Genomic DNA, 16,030 nt, shown 5'->3' on the forward strand with positions numbered 1-16,030 from the left:
GCTTCACAAAGGAAAAATGCGGGATACTGCCCCCTTTGCTGTACCTCTACAGAGATGAGCAATATTGATACAAGTACCAATGGAGTTGAAAAATAGCAAAAATTTCTCAAAATCTTTAAATCTCTGGAGCGGTATGGAACTTTTGTGCACTGTCTGTGTTATTATGGATTACGATACAATATTCCTTCGGACATGAATGCATAGTGAACGTTTTTTTTATTTTCTTTATGATGCTATATGTAGGTATTGAATGCTATATGTAGGTATTGAAAGATTGAACCCAACAACATAAGTTCATAAAATATTGTTGTTCCATTTCAAAGAAATTTATCTCATTTCATCTAAAATTTGCTGTAAATTGCAAATACACTACCGCTCATAAATTTCAGTACACCCTGGTATTTCAGATTTACAATACAAATCAAACTTTATTTCTCACAAAATATGATTATATTAACTTCCACATATGTAATACAATCACAATCATTATATTTTACTTTCATCAAAGTATCCTCCTTTGGATTTAATGACTGCCTCACAAACTCGAGGCATGCGGTCAATCAGTTTTTGTAGGTATCGTGAATCTGTATGATCCCACACATCCTTAACAATATTCCAGAGATGTTCCTTGCTGGATATATTAACTTCCCTAATACGTCTGTCCTCTTCATCCCAAACCATTTCAATGGGATTACAATCGGGGCTCTGGGACGGCCATACCATATCATTCAGTACTTTCTGTTTTTCCTTTGATGCAATGTAGTTCCTACTGTATGCCGACCAAAGTTTTGGGTCATTATCCTGTTGTAAGGTGAACCCTTTCCCTATTAAGCGCAATCCACTTCGTATTCCATGATACTGGATTATGCGGTGGTACTGCTTCTGACCCATACATCCTTCTATTTTCACAACGTCGCCAACTCTCTCCGCAAAACATCCTCAAACAATAATAGAACCTCCACCGTGTTTAACTGTAGGTACAACACACTACTAGGCTACCCTTTCCCCTACAATTCGGCGAACAAATATTCTCCTTCTGGTTCCAAAAATCTCGCAATTCGATTCATCGGTGAATAACACCTTCGTCCACTCTTCCGATGTCCTATTACGATGTTTTCTAACCCATTCAAGTCTCGTCCGTTTATTTATGGGCCTTAGAAGGGGTTTTCTTGCTGTGACACATCCTTTCAAGCCGGCTTCAGTCAGTCTCCTTTCTACTGTTGCAACAGATATTGCAATCGTGTTCATTTCTACCAATTCTGCACGAATTTGGGGCGCTGTTTTGAATCTATTTCTCTTACTGGCAATTCTGATATATTTATCGTCACTTTCAGTTATTTTACGAGGTCGTCCTGGTCGTGGTATGTCCTTATTGGTACCTGTTGTCTTCTGGCGGTGAAGGGTATATTGCACTCCCCCTATAGACACATTGCACTGTTTCGCAATTTGGCGAATAGATAAAGCTGCTTGGCTAAGTGCTACAATTGCAGCATGTTTTTCTATGGATGTCTCCACTCGTGGAGCCATACTAGTGATGTGCACACTTCAATGTCGCGAAGGAACTGACGTGCAGGAACCACATGTTATGTATCGTAGCAATGCTTGTCGTTCGCTGCGGACATCACATCACTACAGGGAACAACACAGGTGCACCAAATGCGGCGTCCGTCGGCAAATAGGTAAACAAACATATCAGACAGACACATAACGTTTATGTGCAGAACGTTATTTGTTGGATACTATTGTATCTCATTTATTTTTACATTTACATCCATACTCCGCAAGCCACCTGACGGTGTGTGGCGGAGGGTACCTTGAGTACCTCTATCGGTTCTCCCTTCTATTCAGTCTCGTATTGTTCGTGGAAAGAAGGATTGTCGGTATGCCTCTGTGTGGGCCCTAATCTCTCTGATTTTATCCTCATGGTCTCTTCGCGAGATATACGTAGGAGGGAGCAATATACTGCTTGACTCTTCGGTGAAGGTATGTTCTCGAAACTTTGACAAAAGCCCGTACCGAGCTACTGAGCGTCTTTCCTGCACAGTCTTCCACTGGAGTTTATCTATCATCTCCGTAACGCTTTCGCGATTACTAAATGATCCTGTAACGAAGCGTGCTGCTCTCCGTTGGATCTTCTCTATATCTTCTATCAACCCTATCTGGTACGGATCCCACACTGCTGAGCAGTATTCAAGCAGTGGGCGAACAAGCGTACTGTAACCTACTTCCTTTGTTTTCGGATTGCATTTCCTTAGGATTCTTCCAATGAATCTGTCTGGCATCTACTTTACCGACGATCAACATTATATGATCATTGCATTTTAAATCATTCCTAATGCGTACTCCCAGATAATTTATGGTATTAACTGCTTCCAGTTGCTGACCTGCTATTTTGTAGCTAAATGATAAAGGATCTATCTTTCTGTGTATTCGCAGCACATTACACTTGTCTACATTGAGATTCAATTTCCATTCCCTGCACCATGCGTCAATTCGCTGCAGATCCTCCTGCATTTCAGTACAATTTTCCATTGTTACAACCTCTCGATACACCACAGCATCATCCGCAAAAAGCCTCAGTGAACTTCCGATGTCATCCACAAGGTCATTTATGTATATTGTGAATAGTAACGGTCCTATGACACTCCCCTGCGGCACACCTGAAATCACTCTTACTTCGGAAGACTTCTCTCCATTGAGAATGACATGCTGCGTCCTGTTATCTAGGAACTCCTCAATCCAATCACACAATTGGTCTGATAGTCCATATGATCTTACTTTGTTCATTAAACGACTGTGGGGAACTGTATCGAACGCCTTGCGGAAGTCAAGAAACACGTCATCTACCTGTGAACCCGTGTCTATGGCCCTCTGAGTCTCGTGGACGAATAGCGCGAGCTGGGTTTCACATGACCGTCTCTTTCGAAACCCATGCTGATTCCTACAGAGTAGATTTCTTGTTTCCAGAAAAGTCGCTATACTCGAACACAATACGTGTTCCAAAATTCTACAACTGACCGACGTTAGAGAAAGAGGTCTATAGTTCTGCACATCTGCTCGACGTCCCTTCTTGAAAACGGGGATGACCTGTGCCATTTTCCAATCCCTTGGAACGCTACGCTCTTCTAGAGACCTACGGTACACCGCTGCAAGAAGGGGGGCAAGTTCCTTCGCGTACTCTGTGTAAAATTGAACTGGTATCCCATCAGGTCCAGAGGCCTTTCCTCTTTTGAGCGATTTTAATTGTTTCTCTATCCCTCTGTCGTCTATTTCGATATCTACCATGACAACAAACAAAAATCATAACATGTGTGCAACTGTTGTACTACTCCTTTGCTTCCTCAACCGTACGCACGATATTAGACCTTATCTAAGAGAACGAGATCTCGTTTATTGGTTCTATTGAAATTAACGAGCGGTAGTGTACATAAATGCACTACTGGTCATTAAAATTGCTACTCCACACAGATGACGTGCTTCAGACGCGAAATTTAACCAACAGGAAGAAGATGCTGTGTATGCAAATGATTAGCTTTTCAGAACATTCACACAAGGTTGGCGCCGGTGGCGACACCTACAACGTGCTGACATGAGGAAAGTTTCCGACCGATTTCTCATACACAAACAGCAGTTCATCGGCGTTACCTGGTGAAACGTTGTTGTGATGCCTCGTGTAAGGAGGAGAAATGCGTACCATAACGTTTCCGAATTCGATAAAGATCGGATTGTAGCCTATCGCGAATGCGGTTCATCGTATCGCGACATTGCTACTCGCGTTGGTCGAGATCCAATGACTGTTAGCAGAATATGGAATCTGTCGGTTCAGGAGGGTAATACGGAACGCCGTGCTGGATCCCAACGGCGTCGTATCACTAGCAGACGATATGACAGGCATCTTATCCGCATGGCTGTAACGGATCGCAGAGCCACGTCTCGATCCCAGAGTCAACAGATGGGGGCGTTTGCAAGACAACCATCTGCACGAACAGTTCGACATTTGCAGCAGCATGGACTACCATGGCTGCGATTAACCTTGACGCTGCATCACAGACAGGAGCGTCTGCGATGGTGTACTCAACGACGAACCTGGGTGCAGGAATGGCAAAACGTCAATTTTTTGGATGAATCCAGGTTTTGTTTACAGCATCATGAGGGTCGCATCCGTGTTTGGCGACATCGCGTAGAACAGACATAGGAAGCGTGTATTCGTCATCGCCATACTGGCGTATCACCCGGCGTGACGGTATGGGGTGCCATTGGTTACACGTCGTGGTCATCTCTTGTTCGCATTTACGGCACTTTGAACAGTGGACGTTACATTTCAGATGCGTTACGACCCGTGGCTCTACCCTTCATTCGATCCCTGCGAAGCCCTACATTTCAGCAGGATAATGCACGACCGCATGTTTCAGGTCCTGTACGGGCCTTTCTGGATACAGAAAATGTTAGACTGCTGCCCTGGCCAGCACATTCGTCAGATCTCTCACAAACTGAAAACTTCTGGTCAATGGTGGTCGAGCAACTGGCTCGTCACAATACGCCAGTCACTACTCTCGATGAACTGTGGTATCGTGTTGAAGCTGCATTGGCAGATGTACCTATACACGCCATTCAAGCTCAGTTTGACTCAACGCTCTGGCGTATCAAGGCCGCTATTACGGCTACGGCCAGAGGTTGTTGATCTCGGTACTGATTTCTCAGGATCTATGCACCCAAATGTAATCAGATGTCAGTTCTAGTATAATATATTTGTCCAATGAATACCCGTTTATCATCTGCATTTTTTCTTGGTGTAGTAATTTTAATGGCCAGTAGTGTATATACATTCACTAAGATCTTATATTTGAAAGACATAAGACATAAGACATTCGTCGATTTGAGCAAGAGATGATACCAGACATTCACCAGTGGTGGAGACAAACTCTTGTGTTTTCGTTGTTTCAAAGTACACGATGTACCGTCCAGAGAATAAGATTTTCAGATAGTGGCTGTGTGTGATGTTATCTGTACAGGTAGCGGCGTAACGACATACAGCCTGCACCCTGGTGTTATCGCGACCGAATTAGGCCGCCATTTAGACGACTCGTTTTTCCCGGGCCTTAGCTGGATCTTTGGCAAACTGGGCCGCCTCTACCTGAAATCACCGAAGCAGGGCGCTCAGACCACCATATACTGCGCCGTCGAAGAGAGCATCAGCAATGAAAGCGGACTCTACTACAGGTACAGTACCAAACAGTTTCATTGGCATACATTGAACAAATAGAAGAAAGTGTTTACATGAACTGCTTTTACAAAGAAGACTGCGAGAGGCTTGTTTCTAAGTGAATCTAAAGCGCCCAACTAAGGTGTTAATACTTCACCAATAGCACCCGCTCCCTTGCTCATTTCTTTTACATACACTGCCGGAGCAAAAACGTGAAGCACCCAGAAAACATGTTAAAATTAACTTTTGTACAGATAATAAACTAGAAGTGAACATTACACACAGAACAGACAAACCTAAAAAAAAATTACCACTCAGGAATATGTAAAACTAAGTACAGCGACTGTGACATGTTGTAGAACAGACAAACAGGAGGAAAATTTGCTGCAAGATATAAAGAACTTATAAATAAAAACGAAAAACAACCTCTCTAAATTTAGCATGCATTTTCGAGAAAATCAACAATCTTTAGTACACATGAACATTAATCTTTCTATTCTCCATGAACTCAAGAAACGAATCTACATGAACAGCTTAGAGAAAATCAAACTGTACGTACATTTGGCAAGAAGTCTAAACAACATTATAAACTAAAAAAAAACTTAAAAATAAAGTGTTGAAAGTTTTGATAAAATTCTTGTTGGTCATAGATAATTAAGAACGAAAGACAATCCTTAATGTTACATACGATATAAATCGATTTTTATCAAAGATATGAATTTAATACCTAACCATGTGTGTGACACGTAAATCGATATTTTAATAGTAATGCACAAATATGACAAAAAAGTAATTCATAATCGAAAATAACATTTGAGATCTTATAACGTAAGTAAAAATCGTTTGTGCGACTAAATAGTCGCCGATGTCGTTTTATGCAACCCACAGTGGCACATGTGGCCTTTATAACCCATGTGCGATATTTTCTTCTTCAAAAATGTGTGAAATCTTATGGTACTTAGCTGCTAAGGTCATCAGTCCCTAAGGTTACACACTACTTAACCTAAATTATCCTAAGGAGAAGCACACACACCCATGCCCGAGGGAGGACTCGAACCTCCGGCGGGATCAGCCACACAGGCCATGACTGCAGCGCACTAGACCGCTCGGCTAATCCCGCGCGGCTTTTCATCTTCTCTCGCTCCGTACAAGCGAACTATTAGTCCTACGGAAAAATGAACAGGATCTTTTGGTAGGAAATGTAATGCAGTTAAATTTTGTACAGCGCTATATTTTCGCTAGAGACCGCAGTTCTCGAGTTATTCAAGAAAAACGTACAAAAGAGACCTTCAAACACATTCACTCTCCCACACACAGCCCTCACCGGTCAGGATTTCTAGTTGTTGTTCTTGGCACTTCCCTCTGCCATTGTACAAAAATTTACAACAGCACGATTTATTTTCCATATTCGACATTTTTTGGCCTTCACTACCTGGCCTCATGACCCCACCAGCTTGGTTGAGCACATCCAAATTGTAAAATTGACATTTGTGTAAATTTTACGTAACAGTTTTGTGAATCTTAATAGCATATAAGAAACAACTACATCGTTGTATTCGCCAAGCATTCTGACTTCGAAACTACTGTACTTGTAAGAGTTGAGTGTGGATGGAACTGCCAAACGAAATTAGTTTCACCATAACGTTTCCAAAAGTCCTTTTCCTTTCATTACTCTCATGGGCACATTTAAATTAATAACGTTAACGAAATACCGGTGGTGTGATAGCACAATCAATAGACAACAAAAATTAATATCGGTAGTAGCTCCTGCAGTCGGAAACTTTTGTGCAGCGGTTTGAAGGAGTGCCACGAACAGCATACTAGAAATGCTGGCTGTTGACGGCTGAATGAGAGAGGGGTGGTTTGAAGGTCACTCTTGTATAGGGTGACCAGACGTCCAGATTAATCCGGACATGTCCTCCTTTTTAGTTCTTTGTCCGGGGTCCGGACGGATTTTTACAGTGTCCGGTTTTTTCGCGAAATTGAGCGTAATACAGTTCAGTTTACTATTCGGACCGTTCTATTGATCTTTTCTTAAATACTTTAACTATTGGCACACCCTTCGTGATAGACACGCACGAAGGCGGTGTTAGTAGGTGGCACCAGGATCGTCGATGTTATCGTTGATCGACCTATAAGCGAATGCAAATATCAATTATTTAAAATTTTCGTTTCGTATCTTCGCTTTGTATTGGCTTGGCTTCCTGCAGTGCTCGTGTGATTTGTGAGTGTAATTTTTAACCGAGTGAGTTACGTAAAATATTTGGCTATGCCTAAACGAAAGTGTAAATTTTCTGATGTCCTTTCCTGCAAATATTCGGCTTTCAAGAATTTGAAGCGTAATGTAAGATATGTGGAGCTGGAACGTACGTCTCAGTGGCCAACAAAGGTAAGAAATAACTCGACAGATTAACTGTCATGGTTTTTCCAGAATGAGATTTTCACTCTGCAGCGGAGTGTGCGGTGATATGAAACTTCCCGGCAGATTAAAACTGCATGTCGGACCGAGACTCGAACTCGGGACCTTTACCTTTCGCGGGCAAGTGCACTGTCAACTTTTTTTAAATCTCATTTTGTTCGTTAATGAACGTTGTATTTGTTCGGTGCGGACGTCCCATGACGCTAGTTCAAGGTCATCGTTGATCCATTAACTCAGTTTTCTTTATTACAGAGGGCAGCTAACCCTCTGACACGCTGAGCTACCGTGCCGGCATACCTCTTCTCCTACTTTCCAAACTTTGCAGAAGCTCTCCTGCGAACCTTGCAGAACTAGCACTCCTGAAAGAAAGGATGTAAGGTGCTTGACGACCGATTAAGTGAAAAATTCATTTGCCTTAAGGTCAAGCAGATCCTGAAAATTGCAACAGAGGAAGGCTTCGAGAAAGAAGTCAAACTTTTTATGGAGGAAGCTATTTTACTTTATCAATCATGCCATGAATATTTGAAACGCTGGCTCTGTATGGTTAAGGACTTCTCACGTTTTAGATGGATGTCACTTAAAAATGATTGCTACAGTGGTTTTGAGAAAAGCCTTGTGTATTTGCAGGAGAAATGTAAAGCCTTTGGAATTGAAGATGCAAAATGCTTTCATCAGTTCTGCAATTTCAGGCAATTTCTAAAAAGGAATAATCATGATCCAGAATTTAGGACTTTATATTGTAGTAAAAAATAGGCATTTTTTTTCTGACAGTAAGTCAGTTGACTGTCACTCAGAGTAGCTGAAACTTGCTGAATACTTTTTCAGTATTTCAGGGCATAATGCTAATGCCGAAAGAATATTTTCTCTAATTACCACACAGTGGACTAATGAGAGGAATAGATTAAACCTTGAATCAGTGAAAAGTCTGTTGATGGTCCAATATAATTTAAAAGAATTTTCATCTGTGTCATTTTACAATTATCTGTTAAGTAAGCCTAAACTTCTGCAAAAAATTGGTTCCTCCGAGAATTATCAATAATTGTTAAGGAATGTATGTATGTTACGTCTGTAAATAATAAACTCATTTATTAAAATTGAACGTATGTTTGATGGGGAATACTGCAGATAAGAATACCATCCGTCAACTTTGGACAAGTCGCATGAAACTAGCCAATAAGGAGTGGCGTTTAGGCAGCCGCCTTTGTTAAATCTTAAAACTACGCGTAAATATAAAAACAATTGATGCCACACTGTCACCACAATCAATGTTTTTAATTTAAAATAAAAAATATTGCTCTGGAAATCACTAACTGACCACCAGTAACAATTAACTACTAGTTTTACCGGTAATTCCCGGCAGTCACGTGACTTTTCCAAAGCTGATGTGTCCTCTTTTTTCTTCCTTTGTCCTCCTTTTTGAAGCTGTTTGTCCTCCTTTTTAAACAATTGCAACTGGTCACCCTACTCTTGTACGTTCTTGAATAACTCGAAAACCGTGGTTTCTAGCGAAAACGTATCCACATTAAATTTAAATGCCCTGTTCATACGAGGGTTTCCCGGAAAGTAATGCACTTCATTTTTTTTTCTCAGCCGAAAACAATGCTACGGTTGCGAAACCTTACATATGTATTATGTGAAGTCTCCCGAGTGAGCGCGTCAAGTTTCCGTCACTTCCGACAGATAGCGTAGCTGCAGGACAGTTTCAAAATGGCGTCTATAGGTTATGTACGTTACGAGCAATGTGCCGTCATTGAATTTTTCACTGCAAGGAAAGAAACTGTGGGGAATATTCACAAACCCGTGTACGAAGTCTATGGAAGATCTGCTGTCGACAGAAGTTCAGTTAGTCGCTTTGCATGAAGGGTGAGGTCATCAGAGGGCGGTTCAGCGGAGCTCCACGATTTGCTTTTGGGCAGTATCAGTTAGGTGTTGTCTGAAAGTCATGCTGCGATCTAGCTTAATACCGAGATATTTTGGGAAATTATCGTTGCTGACAGCTTTACCATTTATAACTAGCAGCGAACTGATGTTTGTGCCATTAAAGGATGCCGTTCGTGGAAGACATTTTGAGGACGATGAGGAGGTGATTTTTATTTCTCGTTCGATCTAGCAGATGCATTTTACAAAGAACGGATAAAGATAAATATAAATCACGATAAACATTTGGAACTTACAATGTGGAAACAAATTATATCAGTTATTACATTACAATTATGTCAGGAAAACAACATTATTACATGAAATGGAACAAAAATCACATAAATTGAAGACAATTAATTACACAGTAACATTAAGATTATGGAGCCATTTCCTGGCATTGTCCATTAATTTGTGGAGCGACATCAGGGAGCCTTCTCAGAAACCATGAATGTTACAGACCAGAAGATGGTCCATTGTTTGTACCTCGCCACAGTCACAACACGAAAAGTCTGTATGGCCCCATTTGTTGTTTGCTGTCTGCATCGTCCAACTCCCGTGCGAAACCTGTTTAGAGCCGACCAGTGTTTCCTGTTGAGATTGAAGCCTTCAACGCATTTGGTTGGGTCGTGGATTAGGTGATGGTTTTCCACGACGCCTCTTCTCAGACTCTGTCATGCATTCTTCCATTCAGCATCGAGACCCTCTGTGCCCAATGTTCTACTCCAGACGATAGGATTCCTGGACTTGAGTCTCGTGGGTCCTCCCATGTCGGCATGTATGGGTAGCCTTGGGTTTGCTTCAATTTTTTCTACTATGTTCTGGGCTGATTTCTCTCTACGTATGGAAGCAGGAGCGATGTTTGCCAGCACCGGAAGCCACTCAACAGGGGTTGGCCTGAGAGTGCCGGTGACGGTTCTCAGAGTGGCATGTAATTGTACATCCACTTTTTTTGGCATACGGGCTTCTGCTCCAGACTGGGGCACAGTATCCTGCAATGCTATACACCAGTGCCAGCGCAGCAGTTCGTAGAGTGGCAGCATCACAACCCAAAGTGGTGCCTGCCAGTCTGTTGAGCAGGTTATTTCTCGTCTTTAGCTTTTGGGCAGTATCAGTTAGGTGTTGTCTGAAAGTCATGCTGCGATCTAGCTTAATACCGAGATATTTTGGGAAATTATCGTTGCTGACAGCTTTACCATTTATAACTAGGCGCAGTTCCCTTCTCGCTTCCTTGTTGTTCAGGTGCATGGCTGTGCTTACTGTTTTTGTCACATTGATTTTTAGATGCCATGTGTCACAGTATTTTTTCAGCGTAGCTAGATCTTCATTCTATGTTGATTCCAGGTTTTCAAACGAGTTACTTTTCGCTGTAATAGCTAAATCATCTGCGTAGGCAACTTTACGTGAGTGCAGTTCAGGCAAATCTGCTATATAGATGTTGAAGAGCCAGGGAGCTAAGACTGATCCTTGCGAAAGACCATTTTTTAGGGTATGGCACTTGCTGGTTTCACCATTTAATTGGACCCTGAACTTCCTTTCGCTCAGCATGTTGTTCATGAACTTCAACGTTGTTTTGCATTTGACTATCTTTGCCAGTTTTAACATGAGACCATTTAGCCATACAGTGTCGTACACTGATGTCGGGTCAATGAGGACTATCCCTGTTTCCTTTTTTTCCTGAAAGCCTCGTTCAATGTGTGTGGTAAGCAGCAACTTCTTATTTGTCTAAAACCTGCTTGCTCCACTGGTAGTTGTTCCTCCAGTACTGGTTTAAGTCTTTCCAACAGCATCCTTTCAAACAGTTTGTGGGTTATGCACAGTAATGATATTGGCCTGAAGTTCCCTACGTCAGTTCCACTCTTCCCTGGTTTAAGTATGGCAATGATTTTAGCTGTTTTCCATTCTCTGGGGATTTCACAGGTTTCCATTATTCTCGTGAATAGTTTGCGTAGCCATTTCAGCGCTTTTGGTCCAAGATTTTTCAAAAATTCAGGGAGGATGTTGTCTGGTCCAGCTGCCTTCCCTGCCCGTGTGTGTTGGAGTGCCATCTTCACCTCTTCTTCTTGGACTGCTGCCGTGAACATATCGGCTTTTTCTTCACATTCCTGCAGTGCCATAGCCATCTGAGCTTTCATGTTTTTTCTTTGCTCAGGAGTCACTCTTATCTTGGCATTATCCCTGAGTTTCTTGCTGATTTTGTTTGGGTGGATACTGGCCTCTGCTGACTTCCTGTGGTTGGCTCCTCCCAGCTTTCTCATGAGCCTCCAGCTTTTACGGCTAGAATGTGTGAAGTCCATTTGTTTCATCAGCTTGTGGCATCTTTGTTTCCGTTCCTCGTCCAGTAGGTCGGTAAGAGCCTGGGCAGTGCCCTCATCTTCTGTTCTCTTAATTCTTCCAGTAGGTTGCTGCATTCTTCAGATCAGCATGGGATGTGGTATTTTCTGGTTCCTCAGGGGATATTTTTATGACCTGCGTGGATGAGTAACTTACTGAAGCGTGCATAGTTTGCAGCAGTAGGTGGTAGTCTCATTATCGTTTTCTCCACGCTTTCTCGATATGCTTCCCAGTTAGATTTTCTCAGATTCCAACGTAGGATGGGAGGGCTCGTTACAATTTGTAGCTGTAGGCCTATTTTTATTAAGACTGGGCAGTGTTGGTTTCTAGGCAGGCGGTTTAATACTGTCCGTGATGCTGGCATTGCTGCTCCTGTATTTGTGCTGGACACGAAACATATGTCGGGAGTAGTTTTGATCTTCTACACTCGAGTGAAAAGTGGGCTTATCTTTGGCATCGTACAGAAGGTGGTAGTTGTTGGTTTCAGCCCAGTCGGCCAGACAGACGCCTTCACTGTTGTTCTTGTTATATCCCCACTTGTAGTGATGAGAGTTGAAGTCTCCTATGTAGACAGAGGAGTGGAGTGTCACAGGGACCATGGATGGAGACCAAGAGCTGGAGGGTGGGTTGTACACATTAAAAATCGTCATGTCGTTCACCTTGATTCCCACAGTGAAGTCGTGGCTACTCTTCATTTTTGTTGTGTTGCTCAACAGGTTGTTCCTTACCAGGGTGGCTATGCCATGTTTTTCGTGTCCAGCAAAGGCAACTGTCGTGAACCCATGTACCTTGATCTTGGAGATGTTGTCATCCGTTAGGTGGGTTTCTTGCAATGCAAGGACGTCCACAATATTGTCGTCCATAATTTTGGACAGTATATCTCCTTTCGCTCCACTGTAACCTTCTATATTAACTTGACACACAATCACTGTGTGTTTCACCTTTTCTTGGTGATGATCGCGCTTACGTTTCTTCTTCTTGCGTATCTGGCTAGGCCGGAAGGCACAGAGGCGTTCGGCCATCGCTAGGTGCTGGCGTTCAGTTTACTATTCACACCTTGAATAGTAATCCAAGGGCAGGACGAGGACCAACCAGCTCACCCCCAGGAGGTGATTAACAAAGTGAAACACTGGCTCCGCCACCAGGAAAAGGATTGGTACCACAGGGCAAACACGCCCTTGTTTCACGCAGGAGGAATGCCATAGAACAGAATGGATGTTGGGTGGAAAACTGGGATGTGTAGATAAAACACCATTCCTTCATGTGTGTAATTCTCATTATGTTCTATAAAGAATTGTTGTAGCAAAAAAATTAGGTGCATTACTTTCCGGGTAACCCTCCTATTTTCTGTAGGATTAACAGTTTGCGTGTAGAGAGCGAAAGAAAGCGAAAATCTCGCACATGGTTTATGAAGACCAGGTATAACATTATGGGTTGCATAAAAAAACATCGGTAGGGGCAGCTGGATCACCATATGTATAATTGTGTCCGTGTGTGTGCTGATAATACTTTGATTTATCTAGGTACCAGAATGAAATTTTCAATCTGCAGCGGAGTGTGCGCTTATATGAAACTTCCTGGCAGATTAAAACTGTGTGGCGGACCGAAACTCGAACTCGGGACCTTTGCCTTTTGTAGGCAAGTGCTTTACCGTCTGAACTACCCAAGCACGACTCACGACATGTCCACACAGCATTAATTCCGCCAGGACCTCGTCTCCTACCTTCCAAACTTCACAGTAGCTCTCCTGCACACCATGGAGAACTAGCACTCCTGTAAGAAAAGCTATAGCAGAGACATGGCTTAGTAACAGCCTCGGGGATATTTCCAGAATGAAATTTTCACTCTGCAGTGGAGTGAGCACTGATGTGAAACTTCCTGTCTGATTAAAACTGAGAGACGGACCGAGACTCGAACTCGGGACCTTTGCGTCTTGCGGACAAGTACTCTACCAACTGAGCTACCCAAGCACGACTCACGACCCGTCCTCACAGCTTTAATTCCGCCAGTACCTCATCTCCTACGTTCCAAACTTCACAGAAGTTCTCCTGCATACCTTGGGTAGCTCAGTCGGTAGAGCACTCGCCCGCAAAAGGCAAAGGACCCGAGTTCGAGTCTCGGTACGACACACAGTTTTAATCTGCCAGAAAGTTTCATATCTAGCTTCCGCTTGAGAAAGAGCCATCTCTTGCAACCACTAGTGGTAAATAAAATATAAAAAAAGGTCTGATGGAGCATTATTACAACATTACACATTTCATGCAATTGTTTTGAGGCTGTGGAACCGTATACATAAGGAATATTGCAGAATTTCCGTTTTTGTATAGCCTTAAATTAAAATTATTTTAACACGTTTTTGTTAGGCCGCTTTCTTGTCTTTGTGCTTGCAGTTGTTTTAAAACTAGCTTCCCAGTGATCTAGAGGCTTCAAATTTTAAATGTCACTCAGAACTGGATAACAATGCGGTATTAACTTGCTTTCTAGAAGGTCCATTCAGTAGGAATGGGGGTAGGGGTGGAAAAATTTGGTAATGCTTGACATCTCTGCTACCCTGCAGGACTGGCGTGTCAGGTGGGCAGTATCGGAATGCGATAATATTTCAGGCTGCGTTAGCAAACACCATCCTCTTCACTGCACACAGGGGAAGACTGACCGGACAGACTGTACCTGTGTGTGTGTTGTTGCAGTGGGTGCAAGAAGGCGACGCCCACACGGCGGGCGCGGAACGCGGAATCGGCGCGCCGCCTATGGGAGGAGAGCTTGCGACTTGTCAAGCTGAACGACTGGGACCCCTGCACCGCGCCTGACGGATCGCAGCCGCTCTGAACTGCCCCTGGACCACTTCGCCAGCTACTATCTTCTCGCCGCCATGCCAACTAAGATGCTTGCTCTCTCTCGTAAATCACGTACCTTTACTTCGGTGATGAGCAGCATCACTGTCCACGCAATGTGGGCAAGCATCATCTTGTCACCATGCAGCGAACTTGCAACAGTAACATTTGCTCTCTGTCGTAAATCACACGATTTTACTTCGATGATGAGTAACTGCTGCTTGCGAGACAAGACACGGGATTGAGATTCCTGTCTGTTTTCATTTTATATTCGTATGATCAATTTTTCAGTTTAAGATTCGCTACTGTCTTAAAAGACTGTTTTCAAATAATTGTCTTGCTGGAGTTGGAAGCTTCTATTGACGTTTTTTTCTGAGAGTTTGCGAATTACATTTACGTTTTTTAAGCTGCATCTTCCGTGAACACAATATATTTCTTTTTCATATTTTTTACCGAACATGTTTCGATACCTGTTTGTCATTTTCAAAGGGTCTCGCTTTATTTCTGTAAAAATATTTGACAACATTCGTTGTTGATTTTCTATTTTAGGCCTATAAAGTATAAGATGTACATTTTTTATTTTCTTTTGGTAGCTCGTATGAAACTACATCAACTAGGAATGTGTGTTTGTACAGGTTGACCTGTTTTTTGCATTTTTATGGCTTAATTGCATGTGATCTGCTATGTATTCGGAATTTCCTTAAAGTAAAAAATACATTTTACTGTCTTAGAAATTTTTAGAAGCTGCATTTTTCTTCGACATTTCTACGATGTTGCACCTTCCTGCCACACAGTTTTACGAGTACATCCGTGGAGTTCCTCGTCCTAGATTTGACAGAGAGTTTGTGAAACTTTTAGAGAAACAAAATCTGTCACCAAGACTGCGTTCGTAACAATGTTGGACACATGGTTTTAATCCGTAATAAAGTTTTACTATTGTGTTATTCCATGTCAGTTGAATCAGAAAAGAGCATTTGCTCATTCACTATCTCAGATTTGGTCGAAACTTGTATTATGTGTTCTCCCTGTGGTGATAAGTACCCACAATAAATTTCAGCATTTTATCTCTCTCTGTTTCCATGTTATGGTATATCCAGATTTGGGAGTTTGAAGTTTGACACTCGCTAACATTTTTGAAATGGATTACCATTGGTGGATGTGTATTCTAGAACACAAGTAATACAACAGAATATCTCATACCTATGCAAAGTCAACACATTTTTATATTTTTATTTGTAAAAACATGGTACGCCAGTACGTCGAAAATCACTTTCTTTTCAAAATAATTCTCAAATCGTGGGCTATCGCTTGGGACAATGAAATTAA

The 16,030-nt window shown here is 42.3% G+C and overlaps 1 protein-coding gene across 1 annotated transcript in view; it reads left to right on the forward strand.

Annotated features, from left to right (window-relative positions):
- Positions 1-15,051, forward strand: part of LOC124721232 (retinol dehydrogenase 13-like) — a 196,031-nt gene extending 180,980 nt beyond the window's left edge. Inside the window, exons 6-7 of the mRNA XM_047246090.1 lie at positions 5,013-5,220; positions 14,561-15,051. Of these exons, the coding sequence (XP_047102046.1) occupies positions 5,013-5,220; positions 14,561-14,699 (347 nt within the window). The 3' untranslated portion in view covers positions 14,700-15,051. The remainder of the gene's footprint in view (positions 1-5,012; positions 5,221-14,560) is intronic.
- The last annotated feature ends 979 nt before the right edge of the window (positions 15,052-16,030 follow it).

Source organism: Schistocerca piceifrons, chromosome X (genome assembly GCF_021461385.2).
Source record: "Schistocerca piceifrons isolate TAMUIC-IGC-003096 chromosome X, iqSchPice1.1, whole genome shotgun sequence".
In the NCBI taxonomy this organism is placed as follows: Eukaryota; Metazoa; Arthropoda; class Insecta; order Orthoptera; family Acrididae; genus Schistocerca; species Schistocerca piceifrons.